Source organism: Rosa chinensis, chromosome 7 (assembly GCF_002994745.2).
Source record: "Rosa chinensis cultivar Old Blush chromosome 7, RchiOBHm-V2, whole genome shotgun sequence".
In the NCBI taxonomy this organism is placed as follows: domain Eukaryota; kingdom Viridiplantae; phylum Streptophyta; class Magnoliopsida; order Rosales; family Rosaceae; genus Rosa; species Rosa chinensis.
Window position 1 is genome coordinate 60,996,860 of NC_037094.1, and position 17,678 is coordinate 61,014,537.

The window sequence follows — 17,678 nt, forward strand, 5'->3', positions numbered from 1 at the left end:
GTAGTTAAGAAAGAGGTTGGGTTTGTTGAGTATATGGTGCTGCCAAATTTTGGTGGCCATCGGAGGTGGTTGCCGCCGGCGCGTGGGGCCCACGCGCTGCCACTGTTGGTGGCTTGTGGAGGCGTGTAGGGCAGTGTTTTAATTCCGGTTTTTAGCCCATTAAATCCTATAAATTGTGTAGAGGTTGTATGTGAAGTTTGGTAATTTTTGGAGAAACTTGAAATTAATTATGAATTTTTGAAGTTTAGGGTTTCGATTATCGAATTACGAGAATCCGACTGTCTGATATCTCTCAGTTCTGCCTTGGAACCTTTAAATTAACGAATTGGTATTAGTGGTATAATTTGGGCTAAATCCGAGGAGAATTGGGAGGCGAAATTATGAGGAATTGATTTTAGGAATTGTATTAAATTATTGAAGAATTATTCACGGAATATAATTGTGTACAGGACGACGTACCGAGCTATTGCTCGATGACGGAACACGAATGCGTGATCGTCGGAATAGTACTGTGAGTGGACTTTTGTTTTAAATAGCGATGCATGCATTTATTTTCTTAAAATAATGCTCTAGTGATTATTCATATTACTTTTTGAGGAAATGAATTAATTTTCGGAAATTGATTTCGAATTATATCATGGATTTGTTTTCAATAATGAGTTTCAAAGTTTGGTTTTGATTTATAATATTAGTTGATGAATTCCTTATTTCCGAGGTAAATTTCCGGAATTAAGCATATCCCTAATCACCGAGTTAAGCTCCTGGAAGATTTTTAAGATGAGTTTCAATGGAGTTGGATATTCTCAATTGTTTATTGACTTTCGATTTTGGCATCGGGAATGCCTAATTAAGGATTTTGGATTTGGTTGGCTTCTTGGAGATTTTGAGAGATTTTTGGAAATGAGATTTACTTATACTAATTTCCGGTTTTGGTTACAGATTTGAGAATATTTGGGCGTGTGGGACATGCCGTCGATTTATTCCTATTTCTCACTTATCCATTTTGAGATTGAAAGTAATCTTGGCGTGCGGGGTCACGTCGTTGAATACATGGTTTATATCTCGTGAGAAATGTGGGGAAGCTACATGGATTTACTGGTTTTCTATGATTTTTCCTCACCATACGCGGGTTATGTGATTAGGTCTCCTCCTCACTGACTTTGTGTTGGTGAGTGGCAGTTGAGGTAGCTTGTTCTCCTCCTCACCTACTTTGTGTTGGTGAGTGGCAGTAGAGGTGATTTATTCTCCTCCTCACGTGGGTGGCAGTCGAGGTTATTTGGTCTCCTCCTCGCACAATCTATGTGTGAGTGGAAGTTGAGGTTATTAGTTCTCCTCCTCCCACAATCTATGTGTGAGTGGCAGTTGAGGGTAGGTAGAGCCTGGGAGGCTCCATTTCCCGTATGGTGATATCTCTTCCCCATATCCTATCATTTCTCGACTAGCGGGGCCTAGTCTGATTTCCGTGTAACCAGCGGGGCTGGTCTTATCCTGTTGAGTATCGGAGTTTTGATCTTTCCTCTCAGTTGTTTGTGACTAGCGGGGCTAGTCGGTTTTTCTTGAGCGGAGCTTCTCGTGATTTGTTTTCTAAATCGTTGCATGCATCGAGAGTTTTTAAGGAAATAAATGTGGGAAAGTATAAAATCCATTTGGTTTAAAAATTGTTTATTTTTGTCCACTCACGCTAACGTATTTTATGTACTTTCCCCTGGGCCCTTCGGTTTCAAATGCCCAGTTTGCAGGCGAATTGGTTGAGGTTGGGCGTACACGGAGTTGAGGCATAGTCAACAGCATGGCTTCCGCATCTGCCTTTGAATTAGGTTTTCCTGTTATACCTTTCTGTTAGAATTGCTCTGATTACCTATGAGATTTATGCTACTCGAGTTGAGATGTGTGTTTTGTGAATTGGAGACTGATGTTGATTTGGGGAGCAGGGTGGCTCCAGGAGCATAAGGATGAATTGATTGAGGAGTGTAAATTTTCTTTCTACAGGTTTTGGGTAGTTCATTTTAGGGGAAGTTCTGCCAAATTTTTGGAAGAATTTCTTCTAAGGTGGACCCCGCAGGGCCACTTCGGATTTCAGGGTGAAATCCGGGGCGGGACCTGTCAGTCATGGTCTCTAAACACCCCACCTAAACCCGAGTGACCTGAAACTTGATCGAATGCAGCATCAACATTCAGTTTTACAAAACCCATTGGAGGCTTCTTCCACCTGGGAATCAGGCTAGCAGCCAAACCCGACCGGGTAGAAGAAAGAGCAGCTTTATATTCTTCCAACCAACCCAAAGTCAGTGGGACAATCTGTGAAGCTTGTTGAAAATCGCCCTCCCAAACCTTAGCATTTCTATTCCTCCAAGTAGCCCACAGAATCATCAAGAAAGAGGCAAAGATCTGGGGGTATGACTAAGAGACTAACAGGAGCCAATCTGCAACACTTGTAGGGGCCAAAAATAATGGGAGGTTGGCACCTTGAAACAAACTAGAAGCATGGGGACAATCACGAACCGCATGAAGAGGAGTCTCTATTTCTTCGTCACAAAGTGGGCATTGGGTATCCAAATCAATACCACGTTCACTAGCTTGCCCCATCTTCTTTGTTATATATGTATATATATTTTTTTATTATCTTCTAGCTCTAATCTTCCAAGCTAGTGTTGAAGTTCCTAATTATATGGGATTGGTGATGAATATGAAACTGAAACTGCTGGTGAAAATAAAACGGACAGCACTAATCTGGATTACATTAGCTGCAAGATATGATATAGAAATTATAATTTTATTGTAATTTCACCAACATATAGTTTATTAAATTCAAACAGGGAAGACTTGTTAGGGCCTAACTAGTTTAGGGTTTAGGGATTTTTAACTTTTTTTACATTTATGTATGTACGACATTATAGTTTAATTTTGTTTGATTCAAGGAAATATTATTAAACTCAATCAATAGAGTACAATGCATGCCAACACTATCCCCAAAAGAAAATCAACATCCAACGCAACTAAGTTGCTTACCGCATATCATATAGCCAAGGAGGACAACTGCCTTACGGTACATAAATTGGATCATCTTTAATGCCTTTCTTGCTAGACCATGAGCTATTTGGTTGGCTTTTTTGCACACATGCTTCTAAATTATTACTTCAACCTCCTGCAGCAACAAACAGATTCCGTTAATCAAAAAAAAAAAAAAGACTCCCTTTAAGACAACTTATTAAAATATCTAAGCCAGTTTAAGATAATTAATTAATAATACTAAGAGCATCTCCTTCAATTTCCAACTGTGCTATGCCCAGCCGTTTACTACGACACTACAATTTCATAATATGAATATTTTGATTTTAAATCATTTTCTAAAAACAATATTCACAAATAAAAATCGATTATTCATGAAATTATATCAAACAGATGGACGATTGATCATAAAAGTGTTAATCTTCAACAAATTTGCCTATTATTCGATATAAATATATGAACTGATAATTTCCCATTTAGAAACTTTGCTTTTGATAAGGTTTTTTTAAAAGTATATTTAAAAAATGGACGGTTCCAATTATACGGTAAAATTTATACAAACAGTACACATTCAATCTGCTGGTCTAGTTTCATTCACTTAAAAACTTCTACGGTCTAAATGATTTCTATAACTGCAGGCCAAATCCAATGCACCGAAGCCTAACCAGAGAAAGAAATGGCGAAGAACCACAATCCAACTTATGCATCAGGTGAAGTCTACAGCTATATTGAATACAACTTGAGTAGAAAGGAGCACTACCAAACATAATTCATTTATGATACCCACTAAAATACTCATCTTGGTCTTTTTCTTTGCGGACACATTTGGTTTTGGAAATTTTTTTTCCCTTTTGGTTTCTAGCATTAGAGAAACCCTTTAACTTTTTTCTTTTTTTTATTCATGAATGCTAATTCTAGTTTGGTTAATCTTTTATTGCAACAGAACTCAGCGTTGAAGAAATCTGAAAATGGACACAAGTATGATTTGCGCAAGCTAGTAAGTGCAGTGGCATTCCCTTTTGAAAGCTTTTTTATTTATTTATTAGGGAAATTACTGGTCACTCCCTGTACTTTTAGGGAGTCGACAGTTCAGTCCCTGCTATCCTAATTTCGACAAGTTACTCCTCAGACTTTCAAATCTCACACAATTTGGTCCAAAATGACTATTTTGCCCCTCCCTTCCTCTTTTTGTTTTTTATTTTTCTCTCCTCTCCCCTCCTTTCTTCTAAAATTCATAATTAATTCATACGAACTCCGATATTTGCGTTCCATATATGTACGAGATCGTATCGATGAGCTCCACAACTTTTATGAAGAAAGTTTTTCCAAATTTTGTATGTATAAAAAGTCAATTTTCACAACCGCTCCAAATAACATTCGTTTCGAAAATCCACTTTCTTCTCAAATTCATAATTAATTCATACAAACTCTAATTTTTGCGTTCCATATATGCACAAGATTGTATCAACGAGCTCTACAACTTTCATGAAGAAAGTTGTTCCAAATTTTGTACGTATAAAAAGTCATTTTCACTACCCCCCTAAATAACGTTCGTTTCGAAAATCTCCTTTCTTCTAAAATTCATAATTAATTCATACAAACTCCGATTTTTGCGTTCCATATATGTACGAGATCGTATCGATGAGCTCTACAAATTTTATGAAGGAAGTTTTTTCAAATTTTGTATGTATAAACAGTCAATTTTCACGACCCCCCCCCCCCCCCCCCCCCCCCCAACCACAAAATAACACACACACACACACTCTCTCTCATTATGTACATTTCAACCCAAAGAAATATCAAATATTTGAATTATGAATATTGAGACTATTTCATAAGTAGTTGTACGAGAAATTCGGTTTCGTATCAATTTTAGTTTCAAAATGAACGTTATTTAGGGGGGGTCGTGAAAATTGACTTTTTATACATACAAAATTTGGAAAAACTTTCTTCATAAAAATTGTAGAGATCATCGATACGATCTCGTACATATATGGAACGCAAGTATTGGAGTTCGTATGAATTAATTATGAATTTTAGAAGAAAGGAGATTTTTGAAATTAACATTATTTAGGGGGGTTCGTGAAAATTGACTTTTTATACATACAAAATTTGGAAAAACTTTCTTCATAAAAATTATAGAGATCCTCGATACGATCTCGTACATATATGGAACGCAAATATCGGAGTTCGTATGAATTAATTATGAATTTTAGAAGAAAGGAGATTTTCGAAACGAACGTTATTTAGGGGGGTAGTGAAAATGACTTTTTATACGTACAAAATTTGGAACAACTTTCTTCATGAAAGTTGTAGAGCTCGTTGATACAATCTTGTGCATATATGGAACGCAAAAATCATAGTTTGTATGAATTAATTATGAATTTTAGAAGAAAGTGGATTTTCGAAACGAATGTTATTTGGAGCGGTCGTGAAAATTGACTTTTTATACATACAAAATTTGGAAAAACTTTCTTCATAAAAGTTGTGGAGCTCATCGATACGATCTCGTACATATATGGAACGCAAATATCGGAGTTCGTATGAATTAATTATGAATTTTAGAAGAAAGGAGGGGAGAGGAGAGAAAAATAAAAAACAAAAAGAGGAAAGGAGGGGCAAAATAGTCATTTTGGACCAAATTGTGTGAGATTTGAAAGTCTGAGGAGTAACTTGTCGAAATTAGGATAGCAGGGACTGAACTGTCGACGCCCTAAAAGTACAGGGAGTGACCAGTAATTTCCCCTTATTTATTTTATTTTACCTTCATAAGACCATGTCTGTAACCTCTCGTACATGTTATAAACTACCTATTTTCATTATGAACTGATTTCAGTTGATTGAAAAATAACTACTAGTCTTTATTCCTGTAATTCACTCAATTACTACCTATTTGTTGTAATATATCATCCCACAGAAAATCTTCCTCCGGTATTCCATGATCGTCTCCAATACCCATTTGTTGTAACATTTCCTCCCAGAGGAAATCTTCCTCCGGTAGTGGAATAAGCATTCCATGATCGTCGCCTGATTGAACCTCGGAAACAAAGTGTTGGAGTCCCCCATTCTGCTCCCCCATTCGTTGTCGCTTAGCTTGAGGTTGCTCCTTGTTTGTGTTGTCTCCATCATCACAGGCATAATTGTTTTCAAGAACGTCTTCCTCTTCACGTTGTTTTCTCCTCTTTTTGATCTTGGCTTTGGGTTCACCATTTTTTCGTAGCAGACAAAGAACATAGTCTTCCACCTTTTGTTTCTTGTCTCTGAGTGATGGATCAAGGTAGAATTCATAGAATATCCAACAACCGTTGTGCTCCGATGCTTGGTTCTTGTAAGTAAGTCTTTTCTTCAAGCCAACCACACGACCAGTCTCCAGAGATTTTACTGGCTTGCCGGAGTCGTCGCCCTTCCAGGTGCCATTGCCAACGGTCCGGTGTATGCGTGTGTCTGTGGAACTCATCGTCTTGTGTTGGGTGAAGAAGTAGATGTCCTTGTTGAGCCTCAAGTCGTTTGGTCTTCTGGTCTTGTAGGCTTCCCATATCTCCCACGGTTCTTGGTGACCGTAGAGGTCGCAGTCGAACACCACGCGGTTTCTGCCGGGCACCATCTCTCCGCTCAACATGGGCTTAAGGTAGAAGAGAACTAGTTCGTCCTCCATGGGGCAGAACCTCTCTCCAGGAAGTTGATCATTGCCTCGGCTCTCCTCCACTGCAAACTGTTGCTGCATATTTCTTGCTTTTCTTGGTTTGGGAAAGACTTGTTTGAGGAAAGAAGATATGAGTAGCTAGGGTTTCGATGGATGAATTTATAAAAACTAATGACTAGGGCTTCGGTGATTTATAGAAACTAGGGTTTTAATGCAACCACAGTCGGGTGGAATCTAAATTCCTTTCTGGGTTTGAGTTTGGTTTTTCTGGGTTGGAATTTGGGTTACAGAAACAGAGAATTGAAGGAGAGAGAGAGAGAGAGAGAGAGAGAGAGAGAGATTGCAATTGTGAATTGTGAGCGAGTGAAGTGGAATTTTATAGAAAGATTGGAAATATTACCGTTGGTTTGCCGCGTGTGGCGGTTCACGCGGTTTGTTTGTGTTTGGATGGAGCTCTTTTGTTATGGGTATTGGCCTTTTTCTTTGTCTTGCATATGAACTGGGTCTTGCTTTTGCTAAGCTGATTAAATATTTTATTTATAATCTTTTTTAAATAATTCTGCTTTTTCTTTTCTTTTCTTTTTGAGGAAAAAAAAAAAAGCAAAATTATTTAAAAAAGATTGTAAATAAAATATTTAATTCTGCTTTTTCAAGTTACTTATTAAAGGCATTTGTTTAAATATTTTGCATTTGTTTTGGCTCCAACTATTAAAGGCTTACTCATAGTGATTTTTAACATTATTAAGTGGGCAACTTGCGCATTGTTTCGATAGTGGTTCAAGACAAAAACAATATTTGTCTTATTGGAAAAACATTATTAATAATCATTTTGATTAGTATTAGGACTAATTGTTAACAGTCACACACCAACTCCCACGTGTGTCCACAGTGTTTGTAATGCATTGTATGGAGAACGTCTTCCATGCTCCGAGCTTCCCATGCTCGTCTTGTCTGGGAGCCCATTTCGTTGTTAGAACAGAGGGAATTGGGTTGATATAAAAAGGCAAGTATGAGCCTGGGTGTCTTTAGAGCAAGTTCACCCGTTGGGTCACCAGGTCACGGTCACCAGGTCACCAGGGCAGGAAACTATTCACTGCCACTGGATCTTTGCTTCCACCCATTGGGTCAGGGTCACCAGTCAGTTACTGTTCATCGAATATTTTATAATTTTTTTTTGGAAAATGAGAAATGTATGATGTAAATAAATAGTATTGATAAACAATTTGAAAATGCAACCAAAGAAAATTTTACTGGTAGACAAATTATATGTCCACCGACATTTTTTTTTTTTTTTTTTTTACTCCACCGACAGTTTTATCATATATACACTACCGACAAAGTTTTTGAAAAGTGTGAAAATATTTAAAACTCCACCGACACTTTTATCATGTACACCACCGACAAAGTTTTTGAAAAGTGTGAAAAAAATTTTAACTCCACCGACACTTTTATCACATGCACACCACCGACAAGTTTTTTGAAAAGTGTGAACAAAGTTTAAAATCCACCGACACTTTTATCACATGCACACCACCGACAAGTTTTTTGAAAAGTGTGAACAAATTTTAATTTCCACCGACACTTTTATCACATGCACACCACCGACAAGTTTTTTGAAATGAGTGAGTGATAACCCACCGACACTTTTATGTGTGGAAAATTTCAATAAATAGACATGATGTTTTCACTACATACACACACCATCCGAGCTTAACAAAACTTCACCCTTTTCATATCTCTAGCATTACATATTTCCTAAATTCCCCTCGTTGCAATGAACAATTTGTGGGATCAAATTCGACGGTCTCAGGATGAGGATGATGAAGAGATGATGGCCACCAACGCCATTGTCATAGCTGCAGTCGCTCAAGAATCTGGAAACCAACACCGAGGGCGCGGTTCTCATCCGGGTCGTGCACCAAATGAGGAACGATTTAGAGAAGAGAGGGGCAAAGGTATATTGGCCGACTACTTTGTCGACCGGCCAGTGTTCAAAGATGCGGAGTTCCGAACACGTTACAGGATGAGTCTCAATCTCTTCCAGCGTATATCTACTGACCTTTGCCAGTATGATCGTTACTTTGTTCAAAGGTCAGATGCTACTGGCAAAGTCGGACTGCTCCCGGAGCAGAAGATGACAGCTGCCTTGCGAATGCTTGCGTACGGTGCAGGGGCAGATCAATGTGCTGAGTATTGTAGGATGGCGAAATCCACCTCCGTTGCAGCCTTTCAGCACTTCACACGAGGAATTGTTAATCTTTACTCAACACAATACCTCCGCGCTCCAACTGCAGCCGACCTCAGACGACTTCTTACCAAAACTGAGAGGAGAGGTTTTCCAGGAATGATTGGGAGCATCGACTGTATGCATTGGCAATGGAAGAATTGTCCGACAGGTTGGGCTGGAGAATATAGTGGTAGGAAACAGATCCCCACTATCATCCTGGAAGCAGTCGCTTCTTATGATACCTGGATTTGGCACGCATTCTTTGGAATGCCTGGGGCATGCAACGACCTGAACGTCTTGGCAAAGTCTCCATTGTTTGATGAGCTTACCGCCGGTACAGCACCTCTTGTCCAATTCCAAGTTAACAACAGAGCTCACAATCTAGGGTACTATCTCGCCGACGGTATTTATCCTCGATGGGCGACTTTCTTGAAAACTGTTCGAAATCCTACACGCCCCAAGGAAATCGAGTTTGCAAAGGCTCAAGAGGGGTATAGGAAGGATGTAGAAAGATGTTTTGGTATATTACAGTCACGGTTTGGTATTGTTCGAGGAGCTGCTCGTGGGTGGCATAAAGAGGACCTTCGATACATTATGTTGACGTGTATTATATTACACAACATGAGTGTCGAAAATCAACGACCTGAAGATAGCGATGATGAGTTGGAGTCCGATGATGAGGAGGATAATAATATGAGGCCCAGGATTGCTGAGGTATGGGAGGGACCAACCGGTAGAGACTTTGATCCTGTTGGTAGAGATGCTCATCATATGAACGGATTCATGGACCGCTACCAACAAATTAGATCTGAGCACAGTCACTCCAACCTTCAGGAAGACCTCATTCAACACTTTTGGGAATTTCAAGGCAATAGGCGTATCTAGATCTGCTATTTGTGTGTGTTTTCTATTAGTTTTTATGTTTTTAATTATGTTTGTGTGGTTTCTACTTTAGTTTTAATGTTTTTAATTATGTTTGTGTGGTTTTATTTAGCTTTTCATTTGTAAGGGTATTATTCAAATAAATTTTAATTTCATCAATCTAATATTACATAAGTCAAAAACCAAGCATTGGAATCATAACAATACAATTATTTAAAATATATAACTCCCTAATTTTCCTAATCCTCATCTTCATTAGGAATCCAATTTGTGTTTGTGGGGTCATCCATATGGTTGGGGTTGGTGGATTCACCCGAAGAGAAAGGTGGGGAAGGGACACCACCGGTGAATGGTGGTTGTGGGAAGCCACCGGGGAAAGGAGATTGTGGATAATACCCACCGGGGAATGGTGGTTGTGGATAGCCACCGGGAAAAGGAGGTTGTGGATAGCCACCAGGGAAAGGAGGTTGTGGATAGCCACCAGAGAAAGGAGATTGTGGATAATAGCCACCGGGGAATGGTGGTTGTGGGAAGCCACTGGTTGCATCTTCAGCTTCTTTCTCTGCAATTTTTTTTTGTTTTCTTTGCCAGTAATTCTTTTTGGTTGGTGTCATCTTACTTGTGTCCATCTCCATAATACGCTCTTCCCTCTCTTGAATTTTGAATGCCTCGTTTCGCATATCCATTTGCAAGCGTATATAATCTCGTTGTTGTTGGTCACGGAGATGTCGAGCATATTCCTCATCACGTTTCTCCTTGGCAGACATCATTGATGTTTGGTTGTTGCTATAGTCTCCACAGCGGATGTCAGAGGAGAGGAATCATTAGATGCTTTCTTTCCTTTCCGAAGAGCTTCTTTGGCAGCCTTCTTTCCTTGAGGCCTCACCGAAGGATTGGGAGTTGCATCGGCGTTTACCTCATCTGCATCTATGTCCAACTGGATATGAGAATCAGGAACAGATTGTTGTGTGTGCATCCGTTGAGTTCCTCCCCTGGAGGTTCCTCCAGCCGAAGATGAATGGTTTGGAATGTCATCAAATTGTTGAAACCCCTTAACAATCTCGTAACATTCTAAACTAATGAAATCACCTTTTTTTTCTTTTCCTTTCGATTTGGTCATCGCAGCTCTCCACAAATCTTGTGCTTGACGTCGCTATTTAATTTAAACAAAAAAGTATAAATCTATTAGTACAAATATAAACGAGGTACAATGTATCAACTATTTAAGTATAAATTGGTATAATGTATAATTTAAATAAAATGAAGTATAAAGTTTGATTATAAAGTACTAATTTGAAGTATAATTATCAACTAAATTTTAATATATGAACTAATAATTTAAAGTATAATTATCAACAAAATATTTCAACTAATAATTTAAAGTAAGATGTATCAACTAATTAAATTTTAATATACACTAAAAGAATCATAAAAATTAAAATTCGTGTTACACTACAAATTCATACCTCATCAATCATATTCGCACCACTCTTGTACCAAATTTTCGCTTGCCTTAATGCACAATGCCAAGCATAAAGTTCGACTTTCAAGGTTTTCCACCTCCCTTGAAAAGCTTGCAATGATCGGACATATCCATCCCAATGTTCGGCATAGTGTTGGCATACCTCTATCCATAGATCATCTTTTCTTCGTTCCGTACCCTTTGCCGGATCTTTGCTAACATCCTTCCAAGACTTGCACAATTGAATGTCTTCACTAGTTTGCCAACGTGTCCCGTCAATACTTGGATCTCCTACGGGTTGGACAATCGTATTGCCTCGTACACTCATATTGGAATCAAAAAATTGTAGAGTATGAAAGCTATGAGGAGAAGGAAAAAAAATTTTGAGGAAGAAAGATGATTTTTTTGGTGTGAGAAGTAAAATAGGAGGAGAGGTATTTATAGGAAATTGTGGTTAATTTTTTTTTGTTACCGTTGTAATGTAACGGTTAGTTTTTTTTTTTTTTTTTTTAAACCTCTTGTACCAGCCGTTAGATCCTTTCAAGGGTCAAAATCAACGGTCCAGATCTGTGGACCGTTGCATTCAAATTGCAAAGTAGCCCAACGGCTACACGCCACGTCGCACCCGACTGCACCCCCACGCCACTAAACGACAAAAGCGTGGCGCCCAAGCGCCTGCCGTCCTGTCGCCGCTAGAAGACAAGCGGTTGGGCTTCACGTCTTCGGCTACGCGCATCTCCCCTGTCGTCTTCTTCTTCGGCCAGCCTGGCAGCCTGGGTCACCGGCTCAGTCACCATGGTGCCCGAGATGGTGCCTTCGGCCTCCCCCTGTAGTCTTGCCCCCGATCCGGTGGAAGGATGAACAGTGCGATATTCCTCCCCCCCGGCCTCCTTTTGACGTGGTGCCCGGGCAAGAACAAGCCCGGTGAACTTGCTCTTAGTTCCAGGAAGGCCATCCCTTAAAAGGCAACTGGGATGACCTTGAACTAGGTTCATCTAACCCTTTCAAATTAAGTTAAACTTGTTGTGGCTGTGTGATTTTGCCAAAACTATGATCACAGGTTCTGTCAATAACTTTCCAATCTAGTTAATTTTTGTCCAAATAATAGTTATTTGAAGAATAGGATTCAACCTGAGGAAAAGCATAGGCTGTACTAGTATGGTCATATTCCAGGCTTAGTGAATAAGTGAATGCCAAGATTACAAACACTAGATGGATCTTTGTCCTGGCTACTCTTTCTCCGAAGGCTACGAGGGTCATTACCCTAAGCCTACTCTGAGTCTGCCCTGTAGGTATGATTCTATTCCATATATAGTTCAAACGGAGAGAATGAATTTTTCTATAAAATACTTTGCCTGACTTTGAAGACTAAGGTAGTTATGTCCGTTATGGGTGGTAAAGTATCACATTTCTATTGAAGCATGGCGCTAGCTGTAGGGTTACCAAGTTCAGGCATTCTAATAGGAAACATTATGAAATGCATCCCTCATGTATTTGGTCTATAAATGCACAACTAATTTTTTATTTTTTTATTTTTTTTGAATAAATGCTCCAATAATTTCACCCGTAGAAAGAACAAAATAATTTTCAAAACAGAAACAAAACCTCTTGAATGGGATGAAGCTTAGATTCATAATTTAGAGTGACAGAAATACAAATTAATCCGTCGCCAATGTTATTTGGTTGCTGGCCAGGCCCTATTCCACCGGAAAGTTCTTTCATTTTATTATATCCTTTTAGACCAGAAGGTAGTTGTTAGTTGATCTTTTTGTCAGTTAATTCAACTTATGTTAATTTCTTCTTTTATCTTTTGGTTGAGGTTTCTTCATGTATTGTAGAGATGCTTCTTATTTTTCTACTGGTGTAGACCGCTTCTCACAGATTGCATTTTCTTTTTATGGAGTAAAACTTTGGTCCTTCATGAGGAAAGAATAAATGCTAATCAAGTCTCTCTTTATATATACAGATGTAGCACTAGGATGAAGGCATAACAACACTGATTCATCTGGCTTCGGCTTGATGGAAGGGGTTGTCATATGGCCCAGACGTATTACCAAGAAAGGCCTATCGAAGCAGACATTGACTATGTATAAGCATGGTTTTTCTAACCCAGTGGACATTTCACTATTGGTATTCATATACGCTCTTGAAGGAATGTCATTTAACGGTAGTGGTATTTTACCCTCAATCACTAATTTCACTGTCTCTAAGCACTAATTTCACTGTCTCTTTAACTGTTCCTAGATTCAAACATGAGTACATGCTTTTTTCCTCATTCCAAAGATTTGTTTCTTATACATTAGCCTGTCAGGTACACCAGATGATGGGCATTTACTCAATAACTAGTTTGCCTCCACATGATGTTCTTTTTGCCTTTGTTCCACATGATAGTCATTTATCCAATCACCAGTTTTTTGTTGTAATCAAATTATGAATATGTTATCGATCTTATTTACTAAACTTTTTAGTTTGTACTTTTTAGGTAATGATCCTTACTTTTGTTTGTTCTCATTGAAACATCTAACAGGCACCCATTGAAGGCAACAAAGAAGTTCAAAGCTCTTGAAGAACGTGTCCATCTCATGCTATGCAATGTTCCCCAATCTCGACGAGCTACTTTTCGTTGGCCAGTCGGAGGTACCTATATTTGGTCTTAAGGATTCGTTCATCTAATTACTTCTTCTCCTTGATGCTCCTAAAAGTAGAAACTTCCATTGGGGACTTTTTGGAAGCAGAAGACCCCACTGCCCAGTTATTTATCGATATGATAGGGGCCTGGGAGGATAGTTGAGAAATTACATTAGTTTTTGATGTTCAGCTGGCAAACATTGAGAAAGTAATGTGACAGAGTGCAGTTTTGGCAAGGCACAAAAATTTGTCGAGTGTTATATATTGAGGTTAATGGAGTCTGAATCATATATGACTGCAGTTACTCTCTATCTTCTAGTTTGGCCAATCTTCTCTCTAGTATCTTGTCCATGAGTGAAAGGAATATGCAGAAGAATAGCAATGCTGTTATGGAGAAAAAGCGTTTCCTAGCTAAGTTTTAAGAGAACTCTAGCAGATAACGGATGCTGGAAAATTGCAAAAGCAAGAACAAACTAATCTTGGATATCTGCAATGGAGGCTGATTACTAAGAGAATAACTATGTGATTCTAACTTGCTCAAAAGTCTTCAATTAATTAAAGATAACTAGCTGATTGCAATGGATAGTTGTAGTGTTTCAATCACTATGAGATGCTGGCTGAATATTCAGAGTGTTTCAATGACTAAAGCTCGGACTCCTGGATCAAATCATTTTTCCTCAACTCAAGTTTGGCTCAATTTTTTAACAACTTCAAACTTGACTCATTTTGGTTTTTGCCTCGTACTTCAGTTTAACTCGTACAAAATGTTAAGCAATAACAAAAGTTCAAACAAAATACCAAAAATACTAATAGCAACAATATTGGTGACTTGGTGAGTGATCTTTTTAAACATAGAAATACAAAATAAACTAAAAACTGCCTATATATTACAATACATGTCAAGCTTGAGCATAAGCTTTTCTAGAATTTATGAGTATATGTATTGTAGTTCAGCTCTGCTCGGTTATTTTTATTGATTTCATGCTCTGACTCATTTTTATGTGGATTCCAACCCCAACCTCTTAGGGCAACTCCAACCATAGGCACCATTTGGGGGTGCTATTCTCATTTTAGCACCCCTTTGTTGCACTATTCATATAGGACTCAATTCTCATCTCCAACCATGAGGTGCTATATGGGGGTGCTATTTTCACTATTCTTGACTAAAATATAATATGAGTATAATTTTGATGAATATTATATTAAAAATATGTTAATTTAATTAAATAAGGTAAAAAAAATAATTTAACATTTTATCATAATGTTAAAAAAAAGGTTTGAAATTTTTTTTGTGTCGGCATAATGTTAAAAATTATTTTTATTATTTAATGAATTAAAAAAAATGTTTTGGAATTTTTTTTGTGTCGGCATATACGACAAAAAATCTAACTATTTAGAAGATATGTTGATGTTTTGTGTCGGCATATATGCCAAACAGTCGAATTTCGATGTGATTTCAGCGCCACGTGTCAATTTCTAATTGGCTGTCCAAATTACGGTTCAGTCTTTGTCCGCCACGTGTCATATCTTATCTAATGATATGAACTCAAACCGTCCATAAATATGGGGTCATTGTCATCCTCATCTCTCACAAATTCACAAACACTTCTCATATCCAAATCACACAAATCTTTCTTTCTTTTCCGTTTTGATTTTGTCAAACCATTTATGCAATGAATCGTTTGACGAAATGGTTGCAGAAAGATCAAGAAGAGGCCGTCACGAGAAGCCGTCGACGAGCCTTGATGATGTCTGCCGCTGCCTTGCAAATCCAAACTCTGGAAGATGAGGATTCACAATGGGGTGGTTCTTCAGAAGGTCGTACCTATAAGGCCAGGGATCGAGAGCTGATGGATCTTCGACTCAAAGCTCAATACTTCACTGATCCGTGCAGGTATGAACCAAACATATTTCGTAGGCGATATAGAATGCAACCTTGGGTCTTTGACAGGATGATGCGCGACGTGGCTAACTACGACCCATATTTTGTTCAAACAAGAGATGCTTGTGGGAGACTAAGCTTATCCACTGAACAAAAGCTGACATGCGCCATGAGAATGCTCGCGTATGGCATCACAGCTGATTTCTGCGGTGATTACCTAGATATTGCGAAGAGCACTGCCATTGAGATTTTGGAGCACTTCACAACAGCAATCTGGAATGTGTACCATGAGACTTACCTCCGCCGACCAACACCAGCGGATTTGCGACGGCTGCTGGACAAAGCTGCAGAACGGGGATTCCCGGGGATGGTGGGTAGCCTTGATTGTATGCACTGGCAGTGGAAAAATTGTCCCACCGGATGGTCAGGGCAGTATACTGGCCACAAAGGGAAACCGACAATCATCTTAGAGGCGGTGGCCTCCTACGATACTTGGATTTGGCATGCCTTCTTCGGACTTCCAGGTTCCCTGAATGATATTAACGTTCTTGGATGTTCACCATTGTTCAATGACGTATGCCTTGGTGAAACCCCTGAAGTAAACTACCAGGTATGTAATAGGCATTATCGTCAATGTTATTACCTAGTTGATGGCATATACCCTAAGTGGGGGTCATTTGTACAAGCAATCCGAAACCCGAGGACGCCGCAGACACAACACTTCACAAGGATGCAGGAAGCATACAGAAAAGACGTGGAGAGAGCATTTGGTATTCTCCAAGCTCGTTGGGCAATCATAAGAGGACCAGCTCGTGGGTGGAGTAAGGAGAACCTTCAATACATCATGATGACGTGTATTATCTTGCACAATATGATTGTTGAAGACGAGCATGATGAAGATGCAGCAGAGCCATTTGATCCGGATGATATCCCAACTAGACCCAAGAAAGCAGAGATATATGACAGACCAATAATTCCTACCGATGTTCATCGCAATCCGCATCAACTAAATCAATTCTTGCGTCGTCATAGGGAGGTTAGATGTCCAGTGATGAATAAAAACCTCCAAGATGATCTAGTCGATCATCTATGGACCATGAAGCTACAAGCTGATCAGAACCACCAGTGAGGAGTATGCCTTGGTGTTTTTTTGTTTTTGTTTTTTGCTTTCAATAAGTGGCCATGTAGTCATGATAAGTGGTCATGGCCTACTATGTATTGTGTGGTATGCGTTTACTTTGTATTGTGTGCTTTTAATTTGTGTGGTGTGCTTTATTATGTCAATAAAGTTCAATGCTTTATTATGAAGATTATCTACTGAATTACATCCAAACAATTCAAGTTAATGGAATATTTTTTATTATCATAATTTAAAACACAAACAATTGAAGTTAATAATATGAATTACATCCAATTTGTCTCTTGAAGTGAATCATAAGTGGCCAAGCCTGTACATGTGTTGTCTCCTCCAGAGGGTGTAGGATCTTGAGATTGTTCCGGGATGCTTGAAGTTTCTGCCTCCTTATCCATTATTTGTTGTTGCTTCCTCTCCCAATAACTCCTCTTTCTTGGGGTGAAAATTGATGGATCCACCTGCATCGTGCGAGCATCCTCAGCGCGTTGCTCAATTAGTTGGCCTTCCTCAAACTGTTTTTGCCTTTGTTGGTACTCGCGCTCTGTTTGTTCATAACATTTCTGCATTTGAACTCGTAGGCCATCCGCATCCTGCTTATTGCCTTTTTTCTTAGCTAGCTTCTGAGCTTTCTGTCCTTGAGGACGTGCCTTCCTTGATGGAGTCGGCTCATCATCAGTATTGGGTGTTCCATCGTCATCCAAGTCAACATGATTAGGAACACTAAAGGGGGTGTTTTCCATTGATGGAATTTTCCCAAACTTTTATGTATTTTTCAACTCTCTCCAACAATGCTCAAACAAAAAATCACAA

At 38.9% G+C, this 17,678-nt stretch overlaps 4 protein-coding genes across 5 annotated transcripts; 2 read left to right on the top strand and 2 right to left on the bottom strand.

Moving 5' to 3' along the window:
- Positions 1–2,103: 2,103 nt before the first annotated feature.
- Positions 2,104–2,586, bottom strand: LOC112178333. The gene is made up of 2 exons (XM_024316490.1): positions 2,414–2,586; positions 2,104–2,347 (listed from the first exon to the last, which is right to left on the bottom strand). The coding sequence occupies exons 1-2, from the start codon at positions 2,584–2,586 to the stop codon at positions 2,104–2,106; spliced, it is 417 nt and encodes a 138-aa protein (XP_024172258.1).
- Positions 2,587–5,887: 3,301 nt separating this feature from the next.
- Positions 5,888–6,733, bottom strand: LOC112178334 (NAC domain-containing protein 83-like). The gene has a single exon (XM_024316491.1). The coding sequence runs from the start codon at positions 6,731–6,733 to the stop codon at positions 5,888–5,890; it is 846 nt and encodes a 281-aa protein (XP_024172259.1).
- Positions 6,734–8,304: 1,571 nt separating this feature from the next.
- Positions 8,305–9,858, top strand: LOC112178336. Of its 2 annotated transcripts, none has more exons than XM_040509939.1 (2): positions 8,305–8,461; positions 9,257–9,858. In XM_040509939.1, the coding sequence occupies exons 1-2, from the start codon at positions 8,427–8,429 to the stop codon at positions 9,762–9,764; spliced, it is 543 nt and encodes a 180-aa protein (XP_040365873.1). In that variant the 5' UTR covers positions 8,305–8,426; the 3' UTR covers positions 9,765–9,858. The 2 variants fall into 2 exon arrangements, with proteins under 2 accessions (XP_040365873.1, XP_040365871.1); XM_040509937.1 differs by having other exon boundaries at positions 8,305–8,457; positions 9,253–9,858.
- A 5,741-nt stretch (positions 9,859–15,599) lies between these two features.
- LOC112178337 (putative nuclease HARBI1) lies at positions 15,600–16,862 on the top strand. Its single transcript, XM_024316493.2, has one exon. The coding sequence runs from the start codon at positions 15,600–15,602 to the stop codon at positions 16,860–16,862; it is 1,263 nt and encodes a 420-aa protein (XP_024172261.2).
- Positions 16,863–17,678: the final 816 nt, after the last annotated feature.